The sequence below is a fragment of the Odontomachus brunneus genome, unplaced genomic scaffold (genome assembly GCF_010583005.1).
Source record: "Odontomachus brunneus isolate Ranch 3 - 2012 unplaced genomic scaffold, Obru_v1 Obru_scaffold_034, whole genome shotgun sequence".
Lineage (NCBI taxonomy): Eukaryota > Metazoa > Arthropoda > Insecta > Hymenoptera > Formicidae > Odontomachus > Odontomachus brunneus.
The window spans coordinates 1,802,236-1,819,558 of NW_022639484.1; the positions used below are offsets into that span (position 1 = coordinate 1,802,236).

A 17,323-nucleotide genomic window follows, 5' to 3' on the forward strand; every position below is an offset into this window, starting at 1 on the left:
TAATTTTTTTTATTTTTTTGTCACACAATTCGAATTTGGAAAATGATGACTTGATTCTAGTCTGTGAAAACAGGACATACTGAATATATCCTCAAAATTTCAAGTCACTTGGTTCATTGTTTTTTGAAATATCGTGTTCGCTGCTCGAAAAATACGTTTCAAGAAAAACGTGTTTAAAATTTTAGATACTGTTTTAGAATATATAACAAGCAATACTTACAATTAATCAGTTATTCCGGAGCCATTTAGCTGTAATACTTTAGGAATATATTTTTGAAGTGTCAAACTGTAAGAAAATGTAAAAAAATCGATTTTTACGACTCGTCAAAGTAGGGAGACCCTTTAATTAAAATGGTCGCGGTGAGAAAACAAGAACCTCAACTCTTGATACTAATTTAATTCGCATTATATTGCGTATTAATTAGGGTATTAGTGAGGGCTCTTACACTTTTCTTTTTTCACAAGTCTCACGGCTCTCCGTGCAGAGCAAAGCCTCGGCCCGCGCATCGTTTCATTCATGAATCTTGCGCGCGTGCGCGCGCGTACAGAAAAGGAATACTCGAATCAGCGCGTCACGATGTACGCGAGAGATCGCGGAGAATGCGGTTAACTCCGCCGAACGATTTCCGCGCCTAATACACGCACCGTCGTTCGCAGGCATGTCGCAACAATCTGGTGCAGCATCTGGACCACCTGCTTTTCTACGGCGCTGACATGAACGCGCGCAACGCGTCCGGTAACACGCCGCTGCACGTGTGCGCGGTGAATAACACGGACGCCTCGTGTATACGTCAGCTACTCTTCAGGGGCGCGCAGAAGGACAGCCTGAACTACGCGAACCAAACGCCGTACCAAGTCGCCGTGATCGCCGGCAACATGGAGCTCGCCGAAGTCATCAAGAACTATCAGCCGGAGGAAGTCGGTGAGTTATGGGCGTCATGAAATGTCAAAAATCGAGCTCTCGCTCGAGGACGGCGGTGGCGAGGGTGAGAGGGAAGGAGGGCAGAGAGGGAGAAACGCGCGGGGGTGAACGTTGTGAGAGGGGATTCGGACAGAAGACTCGCTCGAGAAGAGGTCGAGGCATGATGCTGCAAGAATAAACGACAGACGTTGACGATCTCCTTCGTCTGCCTCCCCCTGCGCGTTCTCACTCGTTCTTTCTCCCTCTTTCTCTCTCTCTCTCTCTCTCTCTTTCTCTCTCTCTCTCTCTCTCTTACTCTGTCTCTCTTTCTCTTTCTCGTCTCCGAACATTGTTCCGTCCGTTCCCGCGAGTCTCCGCGCGCAACGACGATAGCCGGCGTACTGGGTCTTCCTTCCGGGATCACGAATGGGACGTACCGTACTCGGTGGAAGACGGATAACCGTAATCTCATTACTCGCCGGGACTTTTTCATATTCATTCGCCACACCCGCGCGACGATCGACGTGACTCGGGTCGATTCTAATCTCTTGTTTACGAACGTGTACGCGCTTTTATTAGATAAGCCCGAAACTCTCTTTCTCTCTCTCTCTTTCGGTGCACACAGAAAAGTATCATACCGTTCTGCTAAGAAAATCGATTACTCTGTTTATCTTCCTTCCTTTGAATAACGGTTATCTTCAACAAAGAATATTTTCTTGATAATAATATTAAAATACGCTCATCACAAATGTAAGAATCTTATGAAACTTCATCGAAAGAAAAGTTGCTTCGACTCTACGTAATAAGCAAGCTGAGAAGTTTTGTTTTCATTTAATATTCTTCATTGAGATGGCTCTGGGACTTAGAATGTATTTTGAATAGATTTGATACTGATGAGATGAACTTATGGTAGATTTGCGGATGTATAAACTTATGAAATACTTGAAACAAGTTACATGAATGCAGTTTTCTGTGTGTACTACTTAGATGTCGAAGTTCGGTCGCGGTAAATACCCGACGATACAACACGACGGGTCTCTAGGATTTTCCTCAGGGTTGGGTAACAACTAGTCTAAAGTTAGATTAACAAGTTAAGAACTTTTAATGCTTAGTTAATTTTAAATGACTAACTTTTAACTTAATTTGTAAATGGACTCGTGGAGGTCAAACTGACCTCTCTCTCTTTCTCTTTCTCTCTAGACGCATACATAAATGTTGAACGTTTCTTCAAATCATATTATGTGAAGAGATATTTTTTAAGGATAGACTTTTAACTTGTAATGCGCTTGAAAATTGTTAAAACATATCTTAGTTTACATCTATTTAAACTACCAAAAATAAAAGATTGTACGTCAAAAAAATCACGCGCCTGCTTAAGGATTAAACTAGTTATTTCCAAATGCGTTAACTTTAGCGTTAACTTTCTTATATAAGTTCAAATAATTCGTCAATATCGTAATCATTGCGGGCTGCTTGCAATGCAGAATACAAAAAGTCAAAAATAATGCAAAAATATTTTTTTCGTCTTTCTGAACGTCAGTGTTCTTCTCTTGTTTGTAAGTACAAAACAATCGGTATTCTTTTATTAAGACTACTCTCTTTGCATTACTCGACATAAATTTAACCTACGATTAAAGAGTTAATTATACAAAAAACATACGCATTGATTCGCGTAATTATTTTTTCAATAAATTAATTTAACTCGACTTTGAATTAAGTTAGTTTCTATTTATATGTACTTTTAACTGAACTAAGTTAATTTTATAAATCACTATCTTAAAACTTAAAGTAGTAAAAATATTAACTTACCCAACCCTGGTCTTCCTATAATCTCGCGATCGTATCTCAACGCGGAACGATTCATCAGAATAACTCATTGAAGGCTTTTAAATGTCGACTACGTCGCACGTCGATATCACCGATATTGTTCGTACGTTTCGCAGCACTTAATGAAGATTACCTGCGATTGTTTGCCGCAGAAACAAAAAGAAAGAGATAACGCGCGGCCGCGAGGCGTGATGACGTAACGGAGATCGCGACGGCCGCCGCGGTTATCTGATAAGAAATGAAATCGCGGCCTAGATATCGCGCAGGCATTTATTTATACGGCATGATTAACTCAGCATGGCACGAAGCATGTGCATGTCGCTTTTCTCCTGTATATAGAAGTAGACGTTAGCAGGTGGTTAGTAGTTGTCATGTGAGTAGCTAGTTAGTTAGAGGGAGTGCCTCCGGAGCTGTATATATTTACGAGGCCTATATTTTGAGTGTGACTGACACGTATCGTAAATGTGACTCAATATACCTGTGTCTGTGTGCTGTGTGACAAGTACGTAAAAATTACAATCATGTCATGGGATTTTTGGTGGTGATGGTCGTGTATGGCGTCGAGTATCATTTGTGGTACCAAGGAGAAGTAACGACACAACCTTTTGATAGATTGCTTTCCAGTAACTAATGGTACTGTATCTTTGGATCACTGTCGAATGGATCGGTGCTGCCAGACGCCGCGGAATCGCGCGTTATGTCGCTATGAAATTGGTCGATAAGTGTAAAATTTGCAAATAATTGAGTTGCCCCGAATTTGTTCCTAAATATCTGGTATTGTGGAACAAACGAGCAAATTTTTCGAATTTCAGAAGATTATATAAAAGAGAAAACGATAAATTTATACATTTAGTTTCAATTCATATATTAAATTCAATAAGTCAAGAAATGAACTCTTGACTTTTCTTCCCGGTGAAAAAAATCTCATCTCTTGACGAACACGCAAGTTTAACCTAATGCGAAATATTTTTACGCGATATCAACCACAAATCCACACGATCATTGCGTCGTATTATCGTTTCCTCTGGCAGCATTGAATTTGCAAGAGTGTCTTGACTAGTAATGTTTGGTAGTTCGAGATACGTTGTGAATCCACGTGGCCTCGCGGATCGTCGGAGTCCCTGGTGCTCAGGAACATGAAGAGACACGTTCCCCATAAAACCCGACGACCCGCCGACGACGACGTCGATCGTTTGTGCACATGACGTATTCCGACGAGACTTACTACCCGTAATCTCGAGCACATTGTATCGCACAAAACGGATACAACGCAACGCGCGAGGATGGAGTCGTTATCCTTGCGTATGCTTTCTACCGCTTTCCCGTCTATACAGGGTGTCCCAGAATTGACGGCTGATTATACACGGCGTTGCTTTCGGCGAGGAAAGACCAGTGTTTTCCGTGACGTTTTACGTTTCGATATCTCGCGCGTTGAGTCTCAGATTAAAATCCCATTAGACCAAAGCCCACTAAAGTGGACTTGAAAGTGTGACTTGAAAGAAAATATTTCACTGTTTACTCCCGTCCCGGGTACAAACTTAATACGCGTAGAGCCTGCCATTGTCAACGGCTTACAATTCGAAGATCGTTCGATGTCACGGTGTCCTCGCTGACGTAATTTGAGGAGTAACGCCACATTTCCGCTTGCCGCCGGTTCCGACGCACCCTATACGAGTCGGCACTTGAAACGACGTGAAGCAGTTTCTGGTTGTCCGTGGTTGCCCGGGGAGAGCAACCAATAACCATCATCGTTGCCATCGTGAAGTAACATTGTGCGTGCGTGCGTGCGTGCGCGCGTGCGCGCGTACGTGCGTGCTTGTGTGCGACGGCGACCGCTTGTAAATCCGCTTTGCAAAAATCTCGCACGACGATCTGCCGTGACACCGGAAGATCGATCGTGGAACGGAGCCTCGGCCCTGTATCCCGAACGTAACTCTTCGCTTGAGCGTGATGTACGATGTAACGCGCGACTAACACGCTCGCTCATCGACGAAACGCGGATAATGACGGCGTATAAATGTCGACGCGATACTTAGCGCACGGCGATTAAGTGATTTGTTCGGTATTTGTCTAGGTCACGAAACAACGTTCCCCTCGACGGCGCGTATCACGTAGTGGCTCTCGATACATTGATTATCCGTAACCCTAAACAGTACAAGCGGCGCTCGATTAGCCGTCCTTATCCTCGTGACTCTACGGAACCTGCCGTTTTACATGCGAGAAGTTCGATAAACTTCATTAGGACTGTGTAGAGTACAAAATTTATACATGACTATGGAAAATGTCCGGCGACCGACGTATTTGGTGAACAGAGCGAAAGTATTCCTCGTTGAAAAGTGTAACGGTCATTTCGTTGACAAAAAAAAAATCGGATAGAAGCTTTTGAGAAAGATATCTCGGCAATTGTATTTTGAATTGCGAGATTCTCTTAAAGCAAATTAAAGAGAACTCGAAGTCAACTCGAAGAGTAAGTGTTGCTTCGAACTCTTGAAACGTTATCTTCATCCTCAATGCGCTTCCTTATCGATTGATTGCAATTAGAAATGCATTCTTGTCATTCAGTTCTCGCTAAAAAAGTTGGAAAATTTGATAAGAGGAATATTGCCACATGCTCCAAATACATTTATTACTAACCGTTCTATACATCTTTTTATATAATAGTGTTCGTATAGTTTGATGAAATCAGGGTTGTATAATAACTAATTAATCGGTTAAAAGTTATGTTAAAAAATTAATATCTTTTAATTTACCTTAGTTAACTTTACACACGTCAACTTTCAACTTAAACTAATTATTTTAAAATGCATCAACTTTAATTTATTAATCTTTTTTTAATGTAAGTTAAAATAATACATTAGCAAAATCACACGTAGCCGACTGCTTACAATATAGAATAAGAAAAATAAAAAATAATGCCAGCATATTTTTTTTATCTTTCTGAACTCGTGTTCTTTTTTGTACGCAAATCTGAGCAAAAGTCGGTATTTTCCTATTAAAAGATTATATTTCCTATTTAAAGATTATATTTTTTTTATAATTTTATATAAATGTAATTTACAACAAAAAAGTTAATAACGTTTAACGATAGTTAATTTTTAACTTTAATAAGTTAATTTAATTTTAACTTTGCTTTGAATTAATTGATTTCGTTTATATAACTTTCAATTTAATTAGTTCCAAGTTAATTTTATAATTTTACAAATTCATATATATATATATATATAACTTATAGTTAAAAAAAACTAATCCAATTCTATAACTCAATCCAACCCTATAAAATATAAAGTGCGCGACAACTCGCGGTATGAAGATAGAACACATCAATTTAAGCAAAAAGTTCTCTACCATTTTTCAAGCAACCATAAGAAATTTTGAGATACAATGAAAAAGACGAATTAGGACGCGAGATCTTATCGAAAATCGCTAAAACAAAATTGTTTTTTAACGACACGCACACTGCGCGATACATTAAGTAACAATTGTCTGTATGTCGTTCGCATCATTATTCCGTCTTCAATTGTCAGCCGATATCTATCCGCGCTGATATCGTTTTTTAATGAGAAAACTGATGCAGCACAAACGTTGTGCCAAGGGAAAACTGCACTAATGTAATAATAGTGCAAGTTTAGTGAAGTTCAGTAGAACATTACATTATACTCTGTTTATACAATCATTATACACTCTGTTTATACAACAACCACATAATCTGAAAATTACATTACATTATACTCTGTTTATACAATCATTATACACTTTGTTTATACGACAACCACATAATCTGAAAATTATAATAAGGATTAAATTATTTATTACAAAATGGAAAGCAACGAATTAATATTTTAATTAAATAATCAAGTTTATTCTTTTGATACTGGATATATGGAAATTAATAATGTCAAACCAATAGAAAGTTTTAAATAATGTTGTTATATAATATTATATAACATTTTAAATAAGTAAAATACAATAATAAATATATTGTGATAAATAATTTTTTAATTGAATACATATTTATTTCTAGAGGATAATAAATGTGCAGTTGCATGTATAATGAACTTAGTTGAAGGTAATAATTCTAAGATATCCATTTTATTGTGTTTGTTTATATTATAACTTCACCTATAATTATAAAAACAAATAATAATACTATCTTAAATTGTTTACTTTACAATAATATTATCTAACTTATTTAATTTTTTTTTTATTTTTTAAGATTTCTAAATGTCAAATTATTAAGGCGCAGTTATTACACACTTTAAAACTAAACGTGATATTGTTGTTATAAAATTTAATAATATAATATATATATCATACTTTAAATTGCGAACACAATCTCAACTTCAACTTGTACTAGCATTCCACCGTTTTTAAAGACGGTGGAGCAAAAGTTGCGCTCAGTGCAATTTCTTTATACCAGTAGAACACTAAACATTGAAAATATGTGAACTGATTTTCACAGTGGAACAATAAACTTGCATTCAATGTTGCACAAGTGTTGCACTAGTTTTCTCAATGGAAAACACTATAAGAGGCAGACGCGTTTCAATTATTTTCGATGAGATAAAGTTGATTCCATAACATCGTACACTGTGATTCGTCAACCTTTTTTCATTAATATTAAGAAATTTTACGTGGTTGTTTGAAAAAGGAGACGTTTTGTTCAGGTTGATACATTCCACCTGCACACTACGGTTGCGCCGTAAATTACGGGATATATCCTGTGTATCGCGTCGACTTCTTTCTCCCCCTTCTCTTCTTTTCTTCCCTCTTCTCCTCTTCTTCCCCCTTTTCTATCTTCTAGAAGAAACAATTTTTTACTGTTTAGGGTTTAACGTTATTGGCTACATTGCGTTCTTTCTGATCGCGAATCGCGGTTCCGACAGCGACGGCGCGTCAGCCGACGAAATTTCACGATTCGCCCTTGAAGATTCGCGCCTCGCCCGCGAGAAGATAACGAGGTCGCGCGCGCGCGCGTCCCTACTTGTAAGGCTAAGTAATCCTTTCTTTACTTAACCTTGCAACCCTCGATTTTCCAGTACCGTTTAAAGGGCCGCCACGCTACAACCCGAAGCGACGCTCGGTGGCCTTTGCCGGCACCTCAATGATGACGACGAGCTGCTCGGCGAGTAATCTGGGCACCCTCACCAGGATACCGTCCACCGAACAGCACGCCGCGGCGTCTATCGCCGCCGGCGGCACCCTCACCAGAACCGTCTCGGTGGAACAGTACGCGAGTATCACGAGAGTATCGTCCGCTGAGCAATACGCCACCGCGGCGAATCTGAACCGAGTACCGTCCACGGAGCAACCGTACCCTCCACCACCTCCGTCGTCCACCAGCGGTGGCACGCTCGTCCGGGTCGCGTCCGAGGAGAAGTACGCGCAGCACGGTGTGCTGAGCAGAGCCTCCTCCGGCGAACGATACGACCCGGTCGCCACCCTGACCAGAGTACCGTCCTCTTCCGAGAAGTACCCGACCAGTACACTGACCAGAGTACCGTCCACGGAGCAGTACCCGGCCGTCGCGGCGAGCCTGAGTAGAGTACCGTCCACGGAACAGTATCCCTCCAGCGGTAGTGTCGTAAACGTGGAGTCGACCGCCGCGAGCCACCATCACGGAAGCCTCGGCAGAGTACCGTCCGTAGAGTCAAGCAGTCGAAACGACTTACCGAGAATACCGTCCGAACAGAACGGCCACCGACTGACGTCGGAGTACCAGAGCCCGAACTCCTTGAGAGATCCTAACGCGAGGTAAGCATAAGAGGCCGCCGCCTTCGCGATCTACGATGAGATCGCGAACGAGATCGCCCCGCCACTGATGATCGCTGGGAGAGAGCGCGGTAAGATCGCGGTAAAAAAGAAAAATTAAAGAAAAAACAAAGAAAACGAAAGAACGGATACTCGCACGAGAGGGAGGACGATGCTCTTCTCCTTCTCCGAGTTCTCCTCTCCGAGCTTAGCGGTTCAACAAAGACAATTTGCGTTCATCTCGCGTCGAAACTCCTCCTCTTCCTTTTCCTCCTCCTCCTCCTCCTCGTCGTCGTTATGAGGAACAGCATTCGTTGTTTGGTACACCCGCGCTCGTCCCGATGCTTCGCTCCGACCAGGACGATCCGCGCGCGTTGATCTCGCCTTGGTCGGCGTGAAGCACGGCCGATCGCCGGTGTACCCTAAGAGTTACACACCATTTCAAGATTACCGGCAGCCGCGGAGAATTATCAGAACTTAAGAATGGAGGGTCTGACGAGGCTGCAAGAGCACCGGCTCGAGCTGCAGCACCGCCTCGATATGCACAGAACGATGGAGATGCCGCCGTCGCCGTCGCCGAGCAGCAGGAGTTTAGCGCCTTTCAGCTCGGCCAGCTCGAGCTTGTCCGAAGGCAGCAATCAACCGTCCGGCGAGGACTCGGCCAGCATCGTCACAGGTACACTATTCTCTTTCTCTCTATGCCCCTCCCTGCCCCCTCTACGTCCGTTCGTCGATGGTGAGGGGACCAGAGTTCGGAAATCTGCTCCTCGATGACCCATAAACTGCGGTCGACGAGCGTCATCTAGAGAGAGTCAACTGCCAAAAAAAGGTACGAGGATGCGGAACCTCCTGTCCCTTTATCGAGTCTGCCGAGTTGCTTTTTCGCGTTGCGACGAAGCGGCGCGACCTGGAGCGCGTCCAACGACTAGCGATTATTAAATGACACCATCGTTCACGCACATCATCACCACCAAAAACCGACGAAGCGAAGGTGGTCGAGCGACACTATGAGAGAGAGTTTGCTCGGACGTTGGCTTTGATGGTTCGTGCATGCTTCCGTTTTTGGTGTCCCCGAGGATATTAGAGAGTCCAAATTGATTCCTCCTTGCTCCCAGCGAGTTGGGCTGGACTAAAGTCTCGCGCAGGCGGCAGAGACACGTTGCGCTTAATCTCTTAGAGACCGCGCCCTTAGGATGCGGACGAATGCGACGCGGCTGACGATTTAGAGCTCTTTTTGCCATCGTGTAGAGCACACTTAGGCACAGAGCCGAGTTGAGTTGATTTTTTGAGGTCGAACACGCTGAGGTTTTCATTTAGCGTTAACAGTCAGTTCTGTTCTCTCTCTCTCGCTCTCTCTCTCTCTTTCTCTCTCTCTCTCTCTCTCTCTCTCTCTCTCTCTGCCTCTCTCTATCTCTCTTAAGGATTTCAAACTTGCATGGCGTTTATCGCTCGGTAAGGTGACGCAGGCCAAACGAAGCATCGTGCTGAGTATCCGACCGTTGTCGATTTCTAGACAAGAGCCTCGGCGACACAGCGTCCGACGTGATCAGCGACAGTTCCGGAGTGGGAACCTCGCAGTCCGACACGACCAATTCGTTATCCATTCCCGGTACGACGGTGGTCTGTGTCGAAAGTTACAACAGCGGCATCACCGGGCACCTGACTATCAATCAAGGCGACATCCTCGAAGGTACACCACTAGGCAATCCGAACGCACTATCCTACCACTCTTGTTTAGCTCTCCCCCCTTGACGGTGATGTTGAACGTCGCTCTCGATGTGTTCTGTGATTTTCTACGTGTGTTCCCCGTAATTAACACGATATGTAATTAACATCGCGTTCCGTGATCTGGGACGACAGCCGTCTCTCATCTCTGTCTCTCTCGATTTCTGTTTTGTAGGTAACGCCCAATATCTTTCTGATAGCAAGCGTGTTTTTGTTTCTTTATTTTTAACAGTCACCGGTGCTACTGACTGCGGCCTCCTGGAAGGGGTCCTGCGCGGACAAGGAACTGGCCTGTTTCCTGCGCATTGCGTTCAGGAGGTCAGACTGCGTCACACAAATATACCGTTGGGCCCACAACCCGCCAGAGACGGACGGAACAGAGTCTTGGGCCGCAGAGAATCACAGCACAAGTACTTTGCTACTGCGCCCAGATTAAAGAAGCCGTAAGTAGGATGATCGAGAAACATCGCGAGAGAGCGACTCGATATAACGACTTTGTACGAATCTACAGTGTCACGTCGGAACCCCGTACTGTCGTTCTTCATCGCTCGAGAAAAGGTTTTGGTTTCGTGCTACGTGGCGCCAAGGCCACTTCGCCGCTCATGGAATTGACGCCGTCCGCCAGATATCCGGCGCTGCAGTATTTGGACGACGTCGATCAAGGAGGTGTGGCGGATCTAGCGGGACTCCGGAAAGGAGATTTTCTTATTCAAGTAAGTTTTGCAGACTTGGTTCTCGAGTTAAAACTTTGAATAGTACAAAAGATATTTCTCATAATTCTTTTTAATTTTTTTTTCCAAAAGTGTCTTTCACAACTTGATACAGTAGTAGTAATTTGCATTCGTTAAGGCTCTTGTTTTCCCGTCGCAGCCATTTTTATTTATGACATTAGAAATGAAAATACACATTAAAAGTTCTTGTAAAGAACCTTCAAGTAAAATAATGCTTGCAATCGATCGAGCAGTTCTACAGAATAGTTCGGACACTTTTCTTTTGCTTTAACGGTCAACAAATAACCATAAAATTAACATGATATAATCATGAGAGAACATAGATTAAAAAGATAGAATGCGTATTTTACGATAATTTATTGATTGTTAGATCAAATGTGTTCAGATTATTTTATAGGTCCGCTCGATCGATTGAATGTATAATTTTATGGGTATATTGTTTTATTTCAATATATTTTGCAAGAATTTTGAGCGTATACTCCTTTTGACGTCAAAAGTTCCGCAATAAAGAACCAAGAACTTCAAAACAAATCGTATTCTCACGAAAATCTTACAGATCAATGGTGAGGACGTGACGACGGCGTCCCATGAACGTGTGGTCGATTTGATCAGAAAGTCGGGAGAGTTGGTGCGAATGACCGTGGTCTCGCCGGTGATCAGTCTTCCGAATTCCCAATCGGCGGCTGCATTGCCAACTAGTCAACCCATCCAGAGACAGTATGCAACTTTACCGCGCAAGGGCAATAACAACGTGGTGATTGGTGGTACGCTTGGCAGGTCTCCAGCTCCCGTGCCACCGCGAAGGGACCCAAAGACCACGTTAAGTGTAGGTCGAGCGAGAGCGCGGTCGATGGTCGCAGGATTAGGTAATAAATTAGACAGAGTCCTGCTTGAGGGACTGACATGAATGATGCTGCGTATAACAGCCGTTTTTCATTGTGTTTCCATGCAGAAGGAGGTGGTGAGAGAGATGATCGTGATGAGATCGCGTCGACGGGCGCAAAGTCGAGCAGCGCGGAATCGATCCATCTGCCGCAGCAGCCGTCGACCGGAACCAACACCGGTCAAAACACGCCGGTGCAACCGCGAACAGCCAGCATCCGGTCCAGACCGACCTCCAGCAGGATCACCGCTGCGGAACTCGAAGTAACTATTCTTACAGCCCTATTCTGTTTGACACCCCAGTGCTACTATTGTCCTCTTGCTCTGAATCTGTGCGCTCGTTGTACCTATTTGAATGGCATTTGCACGTGACGACCGAGGCTTGAGCTTCGTCCTTAATTTCTCTTCCAGGAACTATTTCAGCGGCAGCAGGGTAGCGCCGGCAGTCAGTACAGCTCGTCCATGATGAGCTCTCACTTTCAGACCGGTCAGTCTACCAAGTCGCATCCGTCGTCGCCCGCTAAGACCGGCAGGGTGTACGCGAGCGTGGCGGAGATGAAGCGCAAGGGCAAAGTAAGGATATGACGGCACTTTCAAAGTTACGAGCTCGCGCACTCGCGCGCTCTCGCTCACTCGGTTTCTCGACACGCTCTTAATGTTCTCCCTCTAGTCGAATAAGCCCCTTGGCGAGAGCGAAAGCTGCCCTAAAAATGGATGTTAACGTATTTATTTGTTCGTTTCATTCCGTAGTATTTTATTAAACTTTAACGACCCCCTTAGACTTTTGCTACTTTTGATCAACCCCTTACTCTCCAATACACGTTTCTCTTTCTCTGCTCGTTTCTCGTATCGTAATTCGTCGGTAGTAATCGGTTGATACTTCCGGAGTATAAGGATTAACCCCCCCTATGAAAAGTCTACCAGCGTCGCCGGGCGTTCAGTGAATCCTCCTCTCTGGGCAATGGTAACGGTGGTTGTTCTTTTTGCATGTGTGTTATAGTTTGCGCGCAAGCCGGTGCGAGTGCACAACAAGGGGCGTTCCTGGTGCGGGCGAGACGACGAGGACTACTACTTATATTACTGATCGAAAATACTTTGTTTCTAGCTCGTCCGTGGCTTGCATGATTTCAGGTGACTAAGCTATTTGCTAACGAAAAAGAAACGAAAGTGATCTGACGTCCACGAGGGCGTCAGGTGCCACCTACAGCTTCGTGTTCACGCCTTGTATGATTAATAATTGCGCATTTCTTTAACCCGTTGCGATCCTTCAGTTCCTTGTGTCTCTTGGGGATCGGTTCTAAGCATGAAAGACCGACAGTAACGTAATTATCTGTTCCTCGTTCATATTCCTCATATTATACGGCAATAATATTTTACTAGCATTGATGACAGACAGTAATGGTAGTGGGTTATCAAGCATTAGCCACGGTAGCTTCGAGTTCACGCTTAGCAGGACTAAACGCTTCGTCTCCATGTCAAATTGTTCCACTAATTGTTCCAATATCACCTTTGCTCCTTCGTTGTTTCATCGGTGTTCCTTGTTCATTCACCAGTGTCCACCACTTGTAAACCACAATTCCACAATTACAATCTTCACGCTCCGAGTTTTTTCGAATTAGCAAGGCGGCGATGCCAGTTCACAAGTTGCACCTTGTACGAGCCCGTGTTGTCCTTACGTTTGCAGTCGCACTCGAGAGTACGCTTCTTCGGTGGCTTGGGCGGCGGTTCCGATCTTCACAGAGACTTCCATAGCACGCCTGATCTCAATGTGCAAGTGCAGTCGTCGTCCCTCCTGGCTCCCAAAGGACACAGAAGCCAGGAGGACGTAAACGCCCTGAACGGTAGAAACGGGCTTCCACCACCGAACCATCCGCCGCCACCTCCGCCGGTCGGACAAGTCGTTAAAGTGAATGTCGGTGCCAACGTACCGGACGTTGTTACTCCGGCTTCCGTTTACGACAACATGGCGCACATTCAACAAGTCAAAGGTGAATTATCGTTCCTATCAGGCTTCTTTAACATTTTCCTTATCGTTTTTTTTTTATTTAATGTTACCACATCTGATTTTATTTACAGAATTAGCGGCGGCCACGGTCGAGGGTGTCTACGGTGTAATGTCGAGCTTCCGACCGTCGAACAGTGCAAAGTTGTACGCCTCACCGGAGGACATGAAAACCGTCGGATATCGTTCGCGTAGTTTACCGGCGACTCGCTCACACATCAGGAAGTCCCACAGTCTCCGCGCGCCCAACACGACGTTCAAGCCGCCCGGTAGCCAACAGACGTTAAACAACAACGCGGTGGCTAATAGCTGCGCCAACGGAAATGCCAACAACCAGTACGCGCAGCCGTTGAAGACCAACAGGAGTCACAGCATGGTCGGCATCCGCGAGCGCAAGAAGAAGAGCATGAGCGCTAGCTCATCCGTCACGAATCTCTCGTCGATCGTGTCGTCCGGCGCCAATGGTGGGCCCACACCGCCCAGCTCGGCGCCGCCGATCCCCGAGCCGGATTACAGTCTGTCGGAATCGGAGAACGATGACGACGAGGGCGAAGACGAGACGGACGAGGACGGTGAGTCGGAAATTGCGAAGGAGCTGGAGAAGGCAGCTGCGCGCGAGAAACTCGAAGCGACGCGAGAAACATCGGGCAATTCCAACACATCCGGCTCGAGTTCGTCGGGTAGCGGCTCATTGCCGCATTCATTCAGCGTCGAGGAAATTCAGAAGGTGCGCACACAGCTGAAGTCCTCCAAGAGTCATCCAAACGACTTTTTGCTACAGCAGACACAGCAATCGCTCGCCGAGGATGGTGACAATAGTTCGAGCGGTGTCAGTTCCGATCAAGATATACCGGTGGGTCCGCCCATGGGTTTCGACGACACCGCCAATCTGCGGAATCTCGTCAATGAGAGTAATCAGCATTCGGGTGCGACTTTGATGACTGTTGGTCCGATGGAGAAGGAGGGCAGCAATCCCAAAATTCGATCGGGCTACGGAGGCAGTGGTCTGTTGACCAGGCATGCGGTCAGTCTGGCCCAACTACCGCCACCGATCGAGGCTGACGCCGAAGAACAAAACAACGATATGTTCGTGCCACCGCCACCGGAATTCAACGCCGGCCCGTCTGCCGGCCAGGACGAGATGGTATTTGCACCGCCGCCACAGTTCTGCGACAACCGACAGCAACAACAGCAGCAACAGCAGCAGCAGCAACAGCAGCAGCAACAACAACAGCAACAACAACAGCAGCAGCAACAACAACAACAACAGCAAACTCCACAGAACCGCGTGAAGATAATTGGCGCGATACCCAAAGTCGTCGGGAATCAAGTGAAAGCGTCGGGTGGCGGACGGTTGCAGTAAATGGAAAAACGGGCGATGATTTATGCAACGCATAATACAGGTTCATTCGCGTGACTCCTCGACGAGAAGAGGAGAGTCGCGGGTCTGTAACATGTAAACGGTAGATCGCGATTTCAGAGTCAATATATTTAGAGGCTTCCCGCCTTCGGTAGTGATCGCCGCGCGCATCGAATTCTTGAACTGTCGACGGTCGATCCCGTGCGGACAAAATCGACATTCCGCCGTGACAAGCTGTCGTATTCAAAGCGCGGTCGCTTTTGGATGACCTCTCGCCGAGTAAGTCGTACTGTAATCTTCGAGCGTGTAGGATTCGTAGCCAAGCAACCGAGAAGATATATATTCGAGCGCGTTTTTACTATTGTAAGTCCACGAGTGTGAGCGTACGTCCGATTCGCGTCTGCACCGCAGTAGAGGGTTGTTTGTAGCGCACGAGCGCGCATCACACGATCGGCCAATCGATCGATCGATCTTAAGTCGTCCATCACACTTCCTCCTCTCTGTGAGTGAGTTGCCGACAGATTCGCAAGTCGATCCGCTACATCGTTTAGAGCGGCCTAAGCAGTGTCGTTAGATGAGTCCCCTTTTCGGGCATGCGCATTGAATGATACGTGAATATGATATTAGTAGAGTACGTAATTCGATTATTTAAAGATATTGTGTCCGGTCTGAATGTTCCTAAGAGGTTATTTACAAATTTTGGAAAAATTGATGAGAACCTATTTATTTATTTTCTGACGATACTTGAGAGAATTCTCCTATCGGACAAGACAGATATGTCTCGAGATTCACGCAAAAATGGCGAACAACCTTTCTGTCTGCGATCGTATATCCGTGTACTTTTTGATATTTTCGATGCGCATGCGCGAAAAGCGGACTCATCCAATAACACTGGGCCTAAGAGCAAGAGAAAGTGAGAAAGAGATCGAGAAAGCGGCGAGCAAAAATTAATTGTCACTGTCGAGTCGGGGAAAAAAGAAGAGCGAGTGAAAAAGGAGAGGAACGAAAGAGAGAAAGAGAAGGGGAGAGAAAGAAAGAAGAAAAGAAACATACGTTTGATACGTGAGTCGCGACACGTGAATGTACGATCCATATCGGTTGGTTTTTCCACATTTCTATCAAACTACGAGGTGTGTTTAATACTTTTACACGACGACACTCTGCGTCCTTGCGCGTGAGTTCCGATAGTTGGAACTGTCGAGTATTGCAGTGTTATTACGCGGTCGCCTTTAAACCGATTTTAAGCGAGCATTGCGGTAGTCTCGCTCACTCTCGATCCCCCACCACCCTTCACTGGCGAAGCCATCGATCGCGATGACTTCGACGATTACTATGCGAATGAGAATGATCACATAACAGATTAGTTGTTAATCGAAACACGCGCGGTTTTTTGTTTCGACTAGCGTTCTTTCTTCTGTCATACGTGTTTTAGACACTGCTCAAACGCCTAATCACAAAGCTCTACTCGCGAAGTCATTAGAGATTCTTTCTAGTTTGTAATTGCAAATATTACTAGTATTATTATATTATTATTTTATTATATATATTATTATATACTATATTATATTATAATTATATTAATATTATTATATATTACTGCTGTTATAATTAGAAGGAGACTACGGTGCTCCACTCCGAGCCCTCCTTCTCGGAGCGTAATCGCGTCGTGCAAAGACGCGCAGCACTATACTTGGTTAACGCACCATCGCTACTCCAGCCTGTGTAAAATAAATCGTTTCTCTTCCATCCGCGTGATTCTCCCTTGAGCCGGGAGACGTTGGAAGTTTTCATGAGCGCGCGTTCTCGTCGAGTGAGCTCGAGACTGGATGCGCGCACATGCGCCTGCGCGCTCCTCCTTGCGACCGAGATCATCGATGAGAGAGAGAGAGAGAGAGAGAGAGAGAGAGAGAGAGAGAAAGAGAGAGAGAGAGATCAGTCTTTCTTATTGTTTTCACCGACAATAATCGGATTCTTCATCTCCCTCGCGAGTCCGCGAAATTCGAAATTCCTCGCGCGAGTCAATCGATTCTCTCCGATGTACATACGCGTGTTATGTCGGCTCGCTAACAAAACAAACAAAATCACCGTGCAGATGCAATTGCAACTCGCGTCCAGGGGACGCAACGAGGAATCTCGCGGCTCTCGGC

The 17,323-nt window shown here is 45.0% G+C and overlaps 1 protein-coding gene across 12 annotated transcripts in view; it reads left to right on the forward strand.

The window, feature by feature from the left end:
- Positions 1 to 16,769, forward strand: part of LOC116843588 (SH3 and multiple ankyrin repeat domains protein 1-like) — a 326,286-nt gene extending 309,517 nt beyond the window's left edge. For 5 of the 12 annotated variants that reach the window (XM_032814081.1, XM_032814082.1, XM_032814083.1 and 2 more), the window contains 11 exons: positions 658 to 922; positions 7,765 to 8,479; positions 8,923 to 9,152; positions 9,990 to 10,166; positions 10,434 to 10,644; positions 10,713 to 10,914; positions 11,489 to 11,798; positions 11,885 to 12,078; positions 12,226 to 12,387; positions 13,499 to 13,802; positions 13,891 to 15,179. In XM_032814081.1, coding sequence (XP_032669972.1) covers positions 658 to 922; positions 7,765 to 8,479; positions 8,923 to 9,152; positions 9,990 to 10,166; positions 10,434 to 10,644; positions 10,713 to 10,914; positions 11,489 to 11,798; positions 11,885 to 12,078; positions 12,226 to 12,387; positions 13,499 to 13,802; positions 13,891 to 15,179 — 4,059 coding nt within the window. Of the gene's footprint in view, positions 1 to 657; positions 923 to 7,764; positions 8,480 to 8,922; positions 9,153 to 9,989; positions 10,167 to 10,433; positions 10,645 to 10,712; positions 10,915 to 11,488; positions 11,799 to 11,884; positions 12,079 to 12,225; positions 12,388 to 13,498; positions 13,803 to 13,890 lie in introns of all 12 variants that reach the window. The other 7 variants (XM_032814085.1, XM_032814087.1, XM_032814091.1 and 4 more) reach the window with 5 other exon arrangements.
- Positions 16,770 to 17,323: the final 554 nt, after the last annotated feature.